The 15,088-nt window shown below is 49.8% G+C and overlaps 1 protein-coding gene across 3 annotated transcripts in view; it reads right to left on the reverse strand.

Moving 5' to 3' along the window:
• LARGE1 (LARGE xylosyl- and glucuronyltransferase 1) overlaps nt 1–13,221 on the reverse strand; it is a 548,747-nt gene extending 535,526 nt beyond the window's left edge. Inside the window, exon 1 of one of the 3 annotated variants that reach the window (XM_070600561.1) lies at nt 12,752–13,221. In XM_070600561.1, coding sequence (XP_070456662.1) covers nt 12,752–12,945 — 194 coding nt within the window. In that variant the 5' untranslated portion in view covers nt 12,946–13,221. Of the gene's footprint in view, nt 1–10,203; nt 10,676–12,751 lie in introns of those variants that run through there. The other 2 variants (XM_070600564.1, XM_070600563.1) reach the window with 2 other exon arrangements.
• Between the last annotated feature and the right edge of the window lie 1,867 nt (nt 13,222–15,088).

The following is a 15,088-nucleotide window of genomic DNA, read 5'->3' on the forward strand; positions in this document are numbered from 1 at the left end:
AAAGAGCTTATCACGCAGAAGGAGAGGAATATGCTCAGCTTGGCAAGTTTGGGGGAAAATAACCAGTAAGGAAGAAAAATAATGAGTTAGGGATTGGTGACACACGAAATGAGAAGTGAGAGAAGATGAGACTTCAGAGAAAGGCTGGCACAAGTTCCTAACTAGCTTTGTGTGTCCTGATAAGAAAGCTGGATGTTTCCCTTTGGCTGATAGTGAGCCAGTGAGGGTCAATATCCAGAACATTCCAGAAAAGCCCTTATTCTTAAAGATTAAAAATAAAGACTCTCTATCAAATTGGACTATCCTATTGGAAAATTTTTGTTATCCAGAACAGCTTACTCCACAATTCTGAAAAGTGTGTACTGTAATCTCTCAGCAAGCCCCTCCTCGGGCTGAGAAACACCACCAGTCATGGGCAGCACAGCACAGGCTTCACTTTTAAGGTGAATTGGGAGCCCAGATGTCAGGGCTCCAATCGTCCTGCTCTCAGCTCTCTGCAGCTGCTTTAGGAACCACTCAGGAGGAAAAGAAGAATTTTCTCTATTACACTCCTTATTGGGTGTCATCCAAGGCTAGCAAAAAGGTTATTCCACAACCCTGGGCTCATCTGGACAAACCCCCAATAAGAAAGGCTCTGGAGAGTGTATTTTCATCCAAGGTCCATCCCCATGCTCAGTCTACCAAGGAGAAAGCGCTATTTTAAGAATTGGTGCTAGTGTCACAAGCAGACTTCATTTCAATGAGGCCACTTTCCAATGGGCTATGAAAACCATCTCAGACTCCAAAACCAATGAGAGGGGTCAGAGAAAAATTCAGAAGCTTCCCTCAGCTTCTATCCTACTATCCTAACAGCTCTAGCCCAGTAGCCTTTAAAACTTCCTATGTGAACTAGTGCCAAAGCCTGTTCGATGACCTCCGAGCTTCCATCTCTCCCCACTCCACTCTGACCCCAATGCTGTTACCACATTCATCTTCCTAAAATAGAGCATTTAATACACCATCCTAAGTAAAAGTCATCCTGCCTTCCAAAAGCCCACAGCCCCAAGTTAGCTTGTCAACTTCATCTCTGACTCCTTGTGAACAGAAAGTCGAGCCGGCTTATTCTGTAACTCAAAAATACATATTTCTGCACTTGTCAACTTACCCTGGCCCCTCTAGCTCCCTTTAACTTTTCCATTCAGATTTTAATTATCCTGTGTCCAAGGACCCAACTCAAATCCTATCTCCATTAAGTTTAAGCAGCTAAAGGAAACTCACACCTCTGATTTCCCATCAACTTTCGGATTCAACAATCCACAAGCATTAATTGCACTGCCACATCATTTCTACTGCTCTGAACTGTCCCTCTGAATCTTCCATTGTTGCTTAACTTATCACACATTTTTTCCAATCTCTCCGACTATGTTCCTTGAGGGCAAGAATAGGAGGCTTTCAATTTAATTTAATAAATGTTTTCTGAAGGATTCCTAAGTGCTAGGGGGTAGCAGGATGCTCCCATAGATACAAGGATGGACGTAACCTAGTCACAGCAACTAAGGAGCTGACACATAAGTGAAGGATTGAGGAAAGTTACATATAGATATTGAGAATGCCAAGCAGAAGATGACAAGCACAGCCTTTGGGGGTTTTGGGGTAATTCCTCCTCTCACCCTATCCTTCCTTCTCCTATTCACCAAGACGCAAATCCAATATTCTCACCTTTGTCTCCCTCAAGCATAATGGTACCCAACACAATGTGCCCACTGCCCTTTGTTGGTGTCTTTATTAGCTTGTCTTCCTAACCAAAAGAAAGCTACTAGATGGATGGCAGGTGCTCTCACCTCTGTGTTCCTGATGTCAAGCCGGGAAAAGCACATAGTAGCACAAAGATGCCTAGTGAATGTTGGCTGAACGAGTGAAGGTAATGCCATCAGAGAGAGCGCACAGAGCCTATAGGCAGGAAGGAGAGATTTCAACCAGACAAAATAGGAGAGAGGATGAGGAGTTTAATCCAGCAAAGGGAGCAGCACTAACAAGCCCAAATGGGAAAACAAGGGGCGTTTTTAGGCAACAGCCAATGGGCGAGGCCTAGAGAAGACCTGCAGAGGAGTCAGAGGACACACAGCGAGTGTAGACAGGTGGGGAAGCCAGGGGCAAGGTCAGCACTAGGACAGTGTTTGAAGAGTCTGAACAGCTCCAAGTTGAGTCCTAGCTCCATGCTTCACAGCTGTGTGGCCTGGGGAAGCCTCAGCTTCCACACGTGGAAAGGGGGAGAGTAAGGCCATCCACCTCACAGGGTTGCTGCAAGGACAAAATGACACAAAATGATCAAATGGAAGAGTGCCTGGCACTTGAAGGATGTGCTCTGGATATAGAACTGACTGAAGTAGAGTGTGTCAGAAGGAAGGGAAGGGGAGAGGACAGTCACCTAGAAGTTATGGGGCATGAGAAGGCAGAGCCATGGGCTGCACCGGGTGGTCAGGGAGCCTGGGTTCTGGTCCTGCCTCCCCTCTGGATAATTCCCTTTACCTCCCTGGCCTGAGTTTCCACAGCTGTGAAATGAAGGTGTTGGTCCAGTGGGGCTCAAAGGTCTCTTCCAGCCTTGGCAGTGTCAACATAGCAGCTCTGCCTTACGTAGAGAAGGCATCAATGAGTACCAGCGATATTGAAAAGCCCAAGTTGGAAGGATTCGCATAAACAGAGAAAGGGGAGAAGACACCAGGATGGCAAGGGAGAGTTCTTCGAGTCTCTCCCTTCCTCTTCTCAAGTCCATTCATCCTCCTGACACAGCAGCCACACCGCCCACCTACATCTAAGTGCTGTCATAATCATCACCACCAGCCCTGGAAATATTATCATCAACAATCCAGCCTCAGCTTTGATACATTCCAAATGCTTTTCAAGGCACTTTCAAGGCAACCTGAAATGTACATTTGAACAAGCTTTAGCGCATGCCCCTTCTTCTCATGCCAGATAAGTCAAAATCCCCACAAATTCAGAGGAAAGAAAACACAGGACACATTCCGGTATCGTACTTTCCTTGCCTTTTTACAGAGCCATCAATGTTCGAACCACAACAACGAACCCTAAGAGAATTCATTTTGCTGATCTGAAATGTCCTTCACATTTTTAAAAGAACAGCTTCCTGGAGAGGCTTCAAGGAGTGCAAGTCTGTAAGACACCTGATAGTCACTCACCCCTTCCTCCCCCATTACCCCCTCCCCGGTACTGAAGACACAACCATTTCTTCATTCATGAGACAAATCATTCCATGTGGACACAACTACTTACTTAGTGCAGACGTACTAAGCACTGAGCACCATGCCTGGAGGAAGGAAAAGGACCCAAAGTCCCACTCCGCTAATCACTCTGCCTGTGCCTCCCTTGGCTCCTGAAGCAACCACCAAATGCGATTCCCAGATGAGAGCTGACATCAGTGAAGGGGGCTGGGACACAAATAGTTGGCATATTAAGGATCTACACCACTATTCTGGAAACAAAAGCGGGAGGGGATGGCTCTAGTTAGCCACAGAAATGTTAACTTTCCTCAGTAATAACAGTGTGTATTTAATGTATCCAAGGCAATCCCTAGCCACAGAATAAACTGAAGAGTCTGTGATCCCCTGGTGAATTTAAATTAATAAAAGAGGAAGAAAGAAATCCCCGCATGCTCATGTTTTGCTGTAAATCCTCCCAAATTCTAATGCCACCAAGGAAAGCTGAAAAGATCAGCAGGCCCTTTCTTCCCAATTGCCTTTGGTACTTCAAACAAGGACTGCATGAAGAGCGAACCTCTCCTGTCAGTCAGGGCTCCCTCTCCATCTGTGTTTGCTGTCCCTCCAAAGCGCAACCCCGTAACGTGGCAAGAGAGGCTAAAATTATGGGTGAGACTGCACTTTCCATTCCAGCCCAGCCTGCGATTATCTACAACTCCAGGTTGCCCAAAATTACCTCTGGAGCCTTAAATGCCTTCCATTTTATTTCATTCCTAGAACAAATTCTTTTTTGGAAACTTTCAGAAGAGATAAAGGAACAAAAAAAAAAAAACCACCACCACAAAAAGCCCTAGATATTTCAGCTGCAGTGAAGGAAGAGCCAGTAGGCAAGCACGGTTCCGATTTTTTTAAATGCCTCATGCCTATCGTCTCTACTGTAGACTTAGGCAGAACAAAATTAATTCCATGTCTCTGCGATTATGAAAACTCAGAATCCTGGAAGCTCTTCCCTCATTTACTTTTGAAAGCACTTCTGTTCTGGATACATTCTTAGAGGTAGGATGTGAAGGTGGGTAAGGAACTCATGTAGTGGGAGCTGGGATGGCTCTCTCCAGGAGGAACAAGAGTTAAACGAGCAGTCTGCCCCAAGTGAGTGAGGGAAGTAACACTGCGTGGTAGGCTAACGGTTACAGAGTTGATGTAACTACTGACTCCTTTCCGTAACACAGTCCATTATGAGCTTCCTTGGCAGGTGAACTTGGGGGTTACTTGTTAAAACATTTGACAAGTTTCTATTTGAAAAATCCTTGGTTTTAGGTAACAGGTGAGGCTCCCAAAAGCATCCGTTATGATTGTTCTAATCAGATCATTTGAAATACAATAAAGGAACTAGCTATTAAAAAGAGGCTTGCTGTGAATTCCATGTAGAAAACAAAAATCCTTTTATATTCCAATTATTTATCTTAAATTATTTGCTTTTAAGATCACACTTTACATGCCAAGTTCTCTTAAAATAGGGCATTCCTATACTTCACTTCAATATTGAAATAATAACGTAACAAACCTTGTATTTACAGCGCACTTACTTCAACTCTCCTCTTTCCAATAGCACGGCCCTCTCTACCCAAGAGACCAGGGCCAGAGGGCTGACGAGCCTTCTTTCTGGCAACTCACAAACTTGGAGGCACAAAATTGAGTCAGGGTGCATTCTTCCCGACTTGTCCTTCTACACAACTGCTTTTCTGCGTCTACTTTTCTTCCAAACAGCCCCCACTCCATACTCACCCCCAGCTCCCCTACAAGGTAGAGAGGCCCAAGGGAAGGGTTCCCCTTTCCAAGTTCAAGTCCAGGCACTGCAAAATTCTGAAGGATCAGCTCAGCTTTTATTGACTTAACTTGGAAACAAAATTTTCAGCATTGCTTTTTATCACAAAGCACTGAATTCTAAGTAGTAGCCACAGAATAGGGTAACAGGCCAGAACCAACAGGTTTCCACAATATGTCAAGTTAGCAGGCAAGTCAAGCTGCTGATACGTGAACGTTATGTATCAGAGAGGTTCTAATGCAGTCTGTATTACACAGAATCTACGGCCAACGCAGCACAGACTCTGTGATTTTCCTCTTCAGCATTACATACTTACATGTTTTATATTTCAAGGGAGAGTACACCTTTGAACCGGTCAGGCCCCTTCCCATGCAGAGCTAAAATGCCAGAAAACTCTAAGCAGGCTGAGCTTTGCCACTAACCAGCTTAAGCAAGCCCTTTCCCTCTGGGCCTCTAAATTCCCGGCTACGAGACAAAGAACTCATTTATATAGAGAGACAGGCCTACAGCCCAGAGAGGTCAAGAAGTATTCTAATGTCACACAGCAAGTTAGCATCGGATGATACAACACCAGAACCAGATCTCCTAATTTTACTTAAACCACCCTGCCTCCCACTCAACACACGAAAGGATGATAGAGACAAACACACACATACACATACACACACACACACACACACACACACACACACGGGCTTCTTTCACCTCCACTGTCCTGGCTCCTGTTTCTGAAAACCTAAATATACTTGGCCCTGGAGATTCTGCCGCAACAGTAATTTTCCATTCTCTCTAATCTCCTCTGGCAGCTACACTGTTGCTTTTCTTCCACACTATGCAGTTTCCTCATCTCACAAAACAGACATACATGGAACACATGCATGCGCACACACCCATCCTCAATATTATAAAACTTTTCCTGTGCCAAAGGCAAGGAAAGTTTAGGCCAGAACTGAAATGATCTGAATATTCAAATACAAGAACCCTGTTCAAGTGTTAAACACGACCGTAACTCCACCCAGAAGCACATCTGAGAAAACGGAATCTGTTCTCACAGAGAAGGAGACCCCCCCATACTCTATCATTTGTCAGGAACATTGTCATTTCTCCCCCTGCTGCATAATCACATAATGAAATCTCCAGAGGTAATTCATGTACACAAGAGGGTAAACTTAAAAAGGGACACTTCCTTTTATTTGCCTTGCTAATAGCTTTTTAAAGAACAGGCGAAATGTTATACGTACAAGGATAAAGAATTTCTTTTTCAGTTTTCATAACAAGGTGGGATAATCAACCAGCACTCCTCGATCTTATCCAGGAACCATTCTTGCTACCTGAGTACACAGAGCCTGATGCAAGGGTTCAGTCCTCAGCATGGAATCCTAGCAAAGTATCTCCCTTCTACCTCTGAGCCTTCCTCTTCCAGGACATCCCATCTTCCAGGCAAACAAACTACTGACCGTTCTCCATACACACTACAGACTTTAAGGTTTCCGTTCTATTCTTTCTGTCTGGGATTCCCTTCCCTTCTACAAACCTGGCAATCTCAAGATCATCCCTTTAACAAACCAGTATGATAGGACTTAGGGCATCGTAATGGCTGGAGGTCTGCCTTCCCTGAAAGACTGTAAACTGAATGTGGGAGCTCCGTGGCCTCCACGCAGAGCATCGCACCTGCCACATAAGAGATGTCCCATTATTATTTGTTGAATTAAAAGGAGAAAAGTCTCCTAAAATACCTTTAGTTGAGTCTTAACTTTACTGGCTGCTGCCCACGGCTCTCCAAATGTCAACGGGGTCTGAATACTCCTCGACGTCAAAGATCCAAGAGGAGCAGCAAAGCCTCATCCACACTAGCAGACCCTTTGAGATGGCTGTATCGCCAAGGGGGTCAAGGGCAGGCTGCCTGAGCTCTCACTGCCCTGGGTCTTACACCGCTGATCCCGTGTGCTCCCTACCCTCTGAGAAACTCTGGCTCCAAAGACACCTTCACCTGAGTCACAGACCCCAAGGAAGGCCAGTACTTCTTGCCCCAACTCTACCTCTGCCGTCTGGCTTCCCTGAAATCCACCAACATCATTCATGCCTTAGGACCACAGTATATATCTTCTCCAGGACTGGTTTTCACTAGCTGATGCTCAATAGCAAATTTAATAGTATTGTCCTGTTCCAATCTCTTACCCCTTGGCTATACTGCGCCTATGAGAAACAATTTATAAAGCGTTAATAGTAGAAATAAAGCTTAATGCTGACCATTTTCCCTAGACCACAACAACTGCTCCCCTCAAACTACCTGAATATGCACTATACATCTGGGAAAAGGGTCACAAAGGTGGTCTGCCCAACCCCAGAGCTCAGGGAAATGTAATAACTTGTGCAGGTTCACAGGTTCCAAAGACAGAGTCTTATTGTAGATGCTGACCTGGGCGTTTTAGAATCCAGGAAGACCTACATCTTGGCAATATCTGCCCATTGCTGTGCCAGTCTTTGAACTGGGCCGTCTCTTCTTGGACTCTGCTTCCACCTTTCCTGTCTGCCCACCTCTGGAGTCAGCCTTGACAAGACTCGGCCGTGTGGGTAAGGGAGGCCTGAGCATGGGGCTTTGTTCTTCAGGGCAACAGAATTATCTTCCAGTGCTGCTGGAAGAAAACTAGATAGGAATGATTTAACACTGTTACAAAAAGGAAAGAGAATCTGAGATCAAAGGGCAACTACACTGTCAAGTGTTAGGTTACATCTGTATAAATACAAGGTACGTACTTTTAAGGGGATCAGAGTGAGAAAATTTAAGGGAGTTGATTCTTGACTGCATCTAGCATGGAGATAGCATGATTTTATGAAGACTGCAGGGGATGTGCCATCCAAAAGCCAAAAACAAGAGTTTTGATTACGAGCTCTTAGGGAACTCACAGTTAGCATGGTCTGACGCCCAAAGGATGGAGTTTGCAGGAGGTTCTGTCTGCCAGAAATATATAGCGCTCATATACTTAGAGATTATAACTAAGTCTTTCCAGAGTCTCACATAATACTTTGCAGTTAACCTATTCTGAGTTGTCCAAATGACAGTTTAGATGTGAGCAGGCCCACTGCTTAAGCATTCAGAATCCACTCAATAGGGCGAGCACGCCTTGGGTACCAAAAAGTGAGGTTCACGAACACGAAAGATAAACCACAGCCTTTTGTAACATGGGTCCTTGTGTTTTCTTCATCGGTGGTGGAATAGAAAACTAGTCCCCCCTAGTGTCCTACCACTGTAGGTGGCTGAAGGATGGAGACACTCCTGCATCCCTCACCAACTTTAAAGCACAGCTCAGGAACCCAGAACCAAAGGAAACCTTCGCATCCTTCCCAAGAGGTGGAAGCACTCCCAGGACCTACGATGAGATGAAAAGACCGTTCATTTCATCTCCAAGGCCCTACTAGTTATGGTGTCAGAGGCAAAGGAATCTGTATCATCTCACACCAAAAAGTTAACCCACGACCCAGCACACTTCATTAAGTGAAGGATGAGGGCCCACCCTTGTTAGCAACTTCTGCCCATTCCAGAGTGATCCGATCTTTGCTTTAAAAACCTCTCTATCCGACAAGTGGGATATGTTTTCTTTCCTTGACACTCTAGAAAACCCACTAGGATCTAAACCCTGATAACTTTCGCCTTTCTGTTCCAGTCAGTTTTCTTCCTGGTATGGAATTAACACGGCCAGGCTCGATAAATGTGTGTTCTCCTCAAGCAATTTTCACCAAATAAAATACTCTTGAAAAATAAAGCACACTAAGAGATGTGTGAAACCTTAAAGCCAGTTTTTGTTTTTTTTTAATCCCCAGCGAGGACACATGCCCGTGAGTAATTCATTCATGTCACCCGTTTGTGAGAGATGAGAAGAGAAACCACCACTTGTTCCTTTCCTAATTTAGAATCTCCCCTTAAGTCTATCAAAGCTGACTCCTCAGGTGGGAAGACAGGAGAGGTGAGGAGAAAAATTAACCTGAGGTGACTGCCTCCACAGAGTGAATAGGCACGTTGGGTTTCCATCTGTGTCAGACATGGACCGGGTCTGCATTTAGTGGAGGTGATGGCCCCACCTGCCTCTCCTCCCCCAGCCCCCATGAAGGAAGCAGGAGCCTGAGCTTTCTCTCAGGTCACTTACATAAGACCCTGTAAAACTTCCTGTGACATTCACAGAAAATGTAAGCTGCTATTTTGCTCCCTCAGGAGATCATTTTAATGGACTGAGTGACAAAATTCATGGATTCGGAATTCAGCAGAAACCTGCTCAACCGAGGTACATCAACTCAGGGACGAAAAAATCCATCCCCATTAAACAGGGTCACCCGGGGGATGAATGCAACGCAGGAGAGACGATCTGTTCCCTCTGAAGTGACCCACTTAAAATCAGACTGTCCCAGGGAAAGCTCATACGTTTAATAAATTTCAAACAGGCAAGGACGGGCTGGTAGGACCGAGGTTGCTTAACAGGAAAATTTAAAAGACAGTAATAAGACAATGAACAAAATAACTTAAGGATGCACAGACTTTGGAGTCTGTCACTCCACCCTTCAGAAACAGTGACATTCACAAGAATGTCTGGCTCGCTATACACTGATCACTCATCACAAGCAGCTTTGTCTAAAAAGACTGACACTGTGGTTGGGTTTCCTCTCTGCTGATATCGCTGCCACCCAAGCACTCGGTCCTGGAGAGGGACTCGCAAGCTGTGGATGCTCACCCTCCAATCAGCCTCGCCTCTCTGCCACAAGCAAAGAAAAGTTCTTCACAGCATCACACCAGGAAAGGCAGGTGGGGATCCCAAGACGGGCAGTGGCAAACATAGCAGGTCCCCCAAAGCACAGGTGCTCACAGATAACAAGCTGCGGGAGGAGGGGTGCGGGCACAGCCCCTCCTGTTGTTAATGGGAAACTCCTCCTTGCTCGCTCCCTGTTAGCACCTGTGTGCCTAGGCGCAGGACAGGCCCTGGGACGGGTCTGGGGACACCAGAGGCTCAGAGACTTCCACCTCCAGCCTCTCCAGGGCTCCTGGCCCAGGCAGCAGAGAGTGTGCCCTTACTCCCTCCCTCTCCGCAAGCATCCCGAGTACAGGGGGTACCAGCTACAGGTTCGGAGAACTTGTCCAGTGCCGCTCACCAGGGCGCCCCCGCGGCTGCTCTCTCTCAGCCCCGGGGCTCTTACCTGGGCAGTGACCGCCGCCAGGCAGAGGGAGACCGCGGGAGAGCTGGGTGGCGCGGCGGCGCCGCCGCCTACGAAGCGCAGGGGGTCCGGGTCCGGGTCCCAGCAGGCGCTGCCCTAGTCCAAGCGGCGGTGCCAAGCGCAGACTTCGGGGCGGCCCTCGGCTCCAAATGCTGCGGGGAGGGTGCGGGCCGCCCAAGATGAGCACTGTCCCTTCTTCCTCTCCCTCCGGAGCCGCTGCCTGGAGCGGCTCCGTGCCCCAAGGACTCTTCCGAGCCCGGGGCGCCCCGCATGGGCAGGGGCCTGGGTCCGCCTCGGGTTGGGTGCGCGGAGGAGGCGCTGGGGAGAGACGCGGGGCGGCCGCCGGGGCCGGCTCCACCTCCCGCGCTCCCCGCCGCTTCGCCCCTTCAGGGCAGGGCCTGCCCGCACCCGGCCCGGCGAGGAGAGCGCGGCCGCGCCCCCAGCTTCGGGCGCCGGGGCTCCCGCGCGGCGGCGGGGCAATCAGTCTGGCCGGGCCGGGCGCGGAGCGCGGCGGAGGGGGGGCCGCAGCCGGCCGCGGCGCCCCCTCCCTCCGGGCCTGCACCGCCCGCCCGCGGCTCCGCGGGAAGGAGGCGCTGGAGAGGGCCTCGCCCCGGCCTGGGGCGCGGGGCCGGGGGCGCGGGGCCGGGGGAGGCGCCCCGGGAAGGTCACCGGAGCGGAGGCGGGGCGCAGCGCGGTGGGTGCGGGGAGCCGAAGCGGGCGGCCCCGCTGCCGCCGGGAGCGCTCGCCGGCCTCGGCCGCCGCCGCCTCCAAGGCGCGCCGGCTTCCCCGAGCGCCCGGCGCTCAGAGCTGGGCGGCCGCTGCAGCCGCCGCCGGCAGCCAGGCGCCAGTGGCCGGAGCCGGCGCGCGATCCCCGCCTCCCGCGCGCGGCCAGGCGGGGGCCACGGCGTGGCGGCCGGCGTGGGGGCGAGCGGGCGGACGCTGGGGTCCGGGATCCGGGCTGGCCCCGCCGCCGCGTGCCCAGATTGCCGGGCTCGTTCAGCAGCTGCAGTGACTGTGTGTCTGTGTCATGTCTGTGCAGCTGGGGGGGACCGCGAGCCGGGCCGGGCTTCGAGCGGGGGCGGGGCCAGCGCCCGCCTCGCGCCCGCCCCCACCCCGTGACGGCGCGGCCGGCCAATGGCAGGCGCCGCAGCCGCGCGGACCGAGAGGCCGCCCCCACCCGGGCTCCGCCCCCCAGCGAGGCTCCTCCCTTGTACTTCTTCGGCTCGCTCGCACGCAGGCGGAAGCAACACCCGGAGCCGGGATCGCGGCCCGGGTCGGGATGAAAGGGTGCAAGCTGGGAGCTCCCCGCCCTGCTCCCCCCACCCGGGCCGCTCCCGGCCGCCTCGGGCTTGGCGAGCCTCGCGGAGAGAGGGGGAGGGGAAGCGGGACGAGTCCGCAGCTGCCGCCCTAGAGACGCTTGCAGGCTCGCAGGCCCGTGCTGCCTGTCTACTCCCACTTGTACGAAGCAGCCGTCTTGGAAGTAGGAAGTTTCCCCGCCTCCACCTTCCACTGGGGTCGCCGCTCCTCTCAAAGGTGGGCAGGGTATGGGGCGGCCTGAGGCTGCGAGGAGCCACGTTGAAGGGCTTTGAAAGCAGCATTTTGGGGTCTGTATCTAAGAATTCGGTCCAAGGCTCCCTATTCTTTCGGGGAAACTGCATTTCTTTGCCCCCCCCAACACATACACCGTGCACCCACACACGCCCCCTCCCCGTTCCAATTTCATTCTTGCTCTTTCCTTCCTGGCACAAGAACCCCGCGCGCAACATCCCATTGAATGGACTTCCAGCCTTCTAGTCCTAAAGGCGAGAGTAGGGCGCCGAGAGTCCTCTCTAGCTGCGGAAGGAGTGGGTGCAATTGGTTGGGCAAAGCGGGCGGGGGCGTGAGAGTGGATGGAAGGAGGAAGCCTGGAGAGAAGACCCAGAGGAGAAAGCAGAGAGACAGGAGAGAAAGGACGCAGAGGGATGGACAACTCTCACGGGGAGACCGGAGCTACGGCGCGCGATCCAGCTCCCGGGTTTTTCCTCAGCTCGGTCCCAGGGCTTCTGGGGTCCCCTTCCCCCCGGGTCCCCACCTCTCCCCAGCCGGGAGGGCCACCGGCTCTCTGCGTCGCCTCCGCACGCCCCTCTGAGCCCTGGGACTCAGATGCAGCAGTGGGAAGACCACCCTAGCTCTTGGAAGGGGCAAGGGAAGGATGGGAAAACAGAGATAAAGTGCAAGGGTGGGGAGGGGAGGAGGGGGGTGCCTAAGGAAAGGACGCCGCACTCTGGCTGCCGCGCTGACCGCACTCCCCAAAGGTCAGGCCGGGGGCCCACGGGATTAGGCGGTTCGGCCCCTCGCTCCTCTCCGGACCTGGCTCCAGCCTAGGTAACCCCACTCTCGGCCTTAGATCGACCCGGCCTTAGCCGGGACCCTTCCCCCATCCACTCCCTTCCCTCCAGCTCTTTAAGCAACGACAACCCCCCCACCCCCCGCCCCACGCGCGCCCCTTCCACCATCCCCGGCTCTTCCCCGGCTCTGGAGCGCTGTTTACCTAATCTCAGTGGCAGACCGAGCCGAGGAGAATGCGAAAAGAAGGTAGCGGTTGCACAGCAGCGTCCCCGGCGAAAAAGTAAAAACGTTTGCCTTGGAGCTTCGGGATAAGTTAACCGCGAGCCTGGGGTCCTGCTGTCTGTCTCTGCGGGCACGAGTCTCGCTCTGCACGTTTACAGGGATGGGAGATCGCATCTGGTTTTGATGCCATTACCGGGTCAGAGAAGAAAATTATATGATAAAATATCATCTAATATCCTAGAGACCATTAAAGTGTCAAAGTTGAATGCCAAGCCTTTTAGCTCGAATGCTGCTCCGCTCTTCCTCTGACGTTTAGCTCTGTTCTACAACGCGCTGAAAACAAGGGGATCATTTTTATTTTTTGCGGGCGGACTGTCCTTCCTTCCTGCTCCCTTCCTACTCTCTTCCTCCTCTCCTACCCCAGCCTCCTCCCCAGAACAGGGTAAAGTTAAGACAAGAATTTGGGCTTTCTTTTTATTCATGGCTTTGCTTCCCTTCATCAGTGGTTTAAAGTGCATTATTACAATATATTAGCATATTAATAAGGGTAACGTGACTGAGGAAGGGAAGGAAAACCTGAAATTTACAAGCAAAGGAGAAATAATGGAATAACACCAGAAATTAAAAGATAAGCATGTGGATAAGAAACGTCTCCTTTATAATTACCCAAGTGTAGTGCATTCTCTAGATTGGATTTTAGAAAGAAAAATATGACCGTAGTGGAGAAGCGAGCAATAGTCACTCTAGTCAGTAAGGTACATTGAAGACATTTCATTATTAGGAGATTTCACAAAAATTACCTGTATCAGTCGATAAGCACCTGAAATGTGTAAAAGCTTAGCTCCACCAATTCAGTGTTGCAGTGTGTTAAAGTCAGTGGCATATCTAATGCTCTAAACGATAGGAATGTTGTCAGACTGAAATATTCCAAAACTGAGCCCTTCTATTAGTTAATATCATGTCAAGCCCCACCCAAGCCCCATATTTAAAGAATTCCTTTGCCCCGTCAGTGGGATGGATGTACATATATGGAAAACCTAAGGTAAGATGTACTTACCTATGAATTATAGCCCTTTGACACAAACCAGGATATAAATGTCTTAAAAGGATTTCAGTTATGACATAATATAGTATGAGGAATGCAGAATAAAATATGTAAGGTGATATATCTGTTATTTCTAAAGAATCTGCACTGCTTTTGCTAAGAACTGAGAAGTGAAAAAATATTGAGCTCTCTAACCCAACTGTTATCTATTTATCTCCACACAGTTATTGCACCTGTCACAGGAGAGCTAGAGAAAGGTCTTTTTTTTTTTTTTTAATCAGGGTCAAGGAGACCTCATCCTAAGAAACCTGTCTTAAAACAGCCGCTAGGGGGCCCTAAAGGCATCTCAAAGAGGAAGCCAGAAAAGCTGCTCTCACCTCCGCTTTTCCCTGTTTGATTTTCTGTGTACCTCTTGGAACTGGACTCTAAAAACAAGTTAAGAGAGCATGGTGCAAAGTCTGGAAGCAAATCTAGCTTTATGTTTTAAGAGACCAGAGTCCCATTTTGACTCGTGAATCAAGAATTTAGTTTCCCCACTCTCGTCTTGCCTCCAAAAAAATAACGAAAAAGGAATATTTCACTCATCCAGATGAAGGTGGCCTGATCCTCTTACCATCTTAAAGTCAACCAGGTTGTTTTCGCTATTCCGAAGAGAATCTGCTTCCTAAGGTTTGAGGGCTGTCTTCTGAATGTTTGAAACATTGTTCAAGTGCTAGGTAGCAAGATGAATGAATTCTCACAGGGGTGATATGAAAAATATGTGACAACCTAGACAGCAGGGCACCCACCAGCCAACTTATGGGAAGTCAAGCCAGCCTTAAGGATGCTAGCACCAGAGCAGAGTCCTGGAGACCCCTGGTAGGCCAAGTATTAATTCTTTCTTGCTGGGTTCTGGTGAAAATGGTGGTGGGAAGAAGGGATGGGTCCTGGGGGAGGGCAGTGACAGCTGGGTGGTTAGGCAAGCTGTAGCTGGAGTGGTGGAGGGGGAGGGGAGCTTACTGCAGGGGATGGTTAACCAGCCTGCATGGAAGGATTCTAATATTTTAACAAGTAATGTTGTATTTGTCAAAACAACTGAATATTAGGCCTGATCAGACATAGTTACCCCCAATTTTTTGTGGACTTCGATATCTAGCAATCAGATTTTCAGAGCTTCCAAACCCTTAGCAGTCACATAATATCTTTCCCACATCTTGCCAGTAAATAAGGTTAAGATGCCCTTTACGAGGACCAAGAATCAAACAGCACTCAGGTGGCACAGATTTAGAGAAG

Source organism: Equus przewalskii, chromosome 29 (assembly GCF_037783145.1).
Source record: "Equus przewalskii isolate Varuska chromosome 29, EquPr2, whole genome shotgun sequence".
In the NCBI taxonomy this organism is placed as follows: Eukaryota; Metazoa; Chordata; class Mammalia; order Perissodactyla; family Equidae; genus Equus; species Equus przewalskii.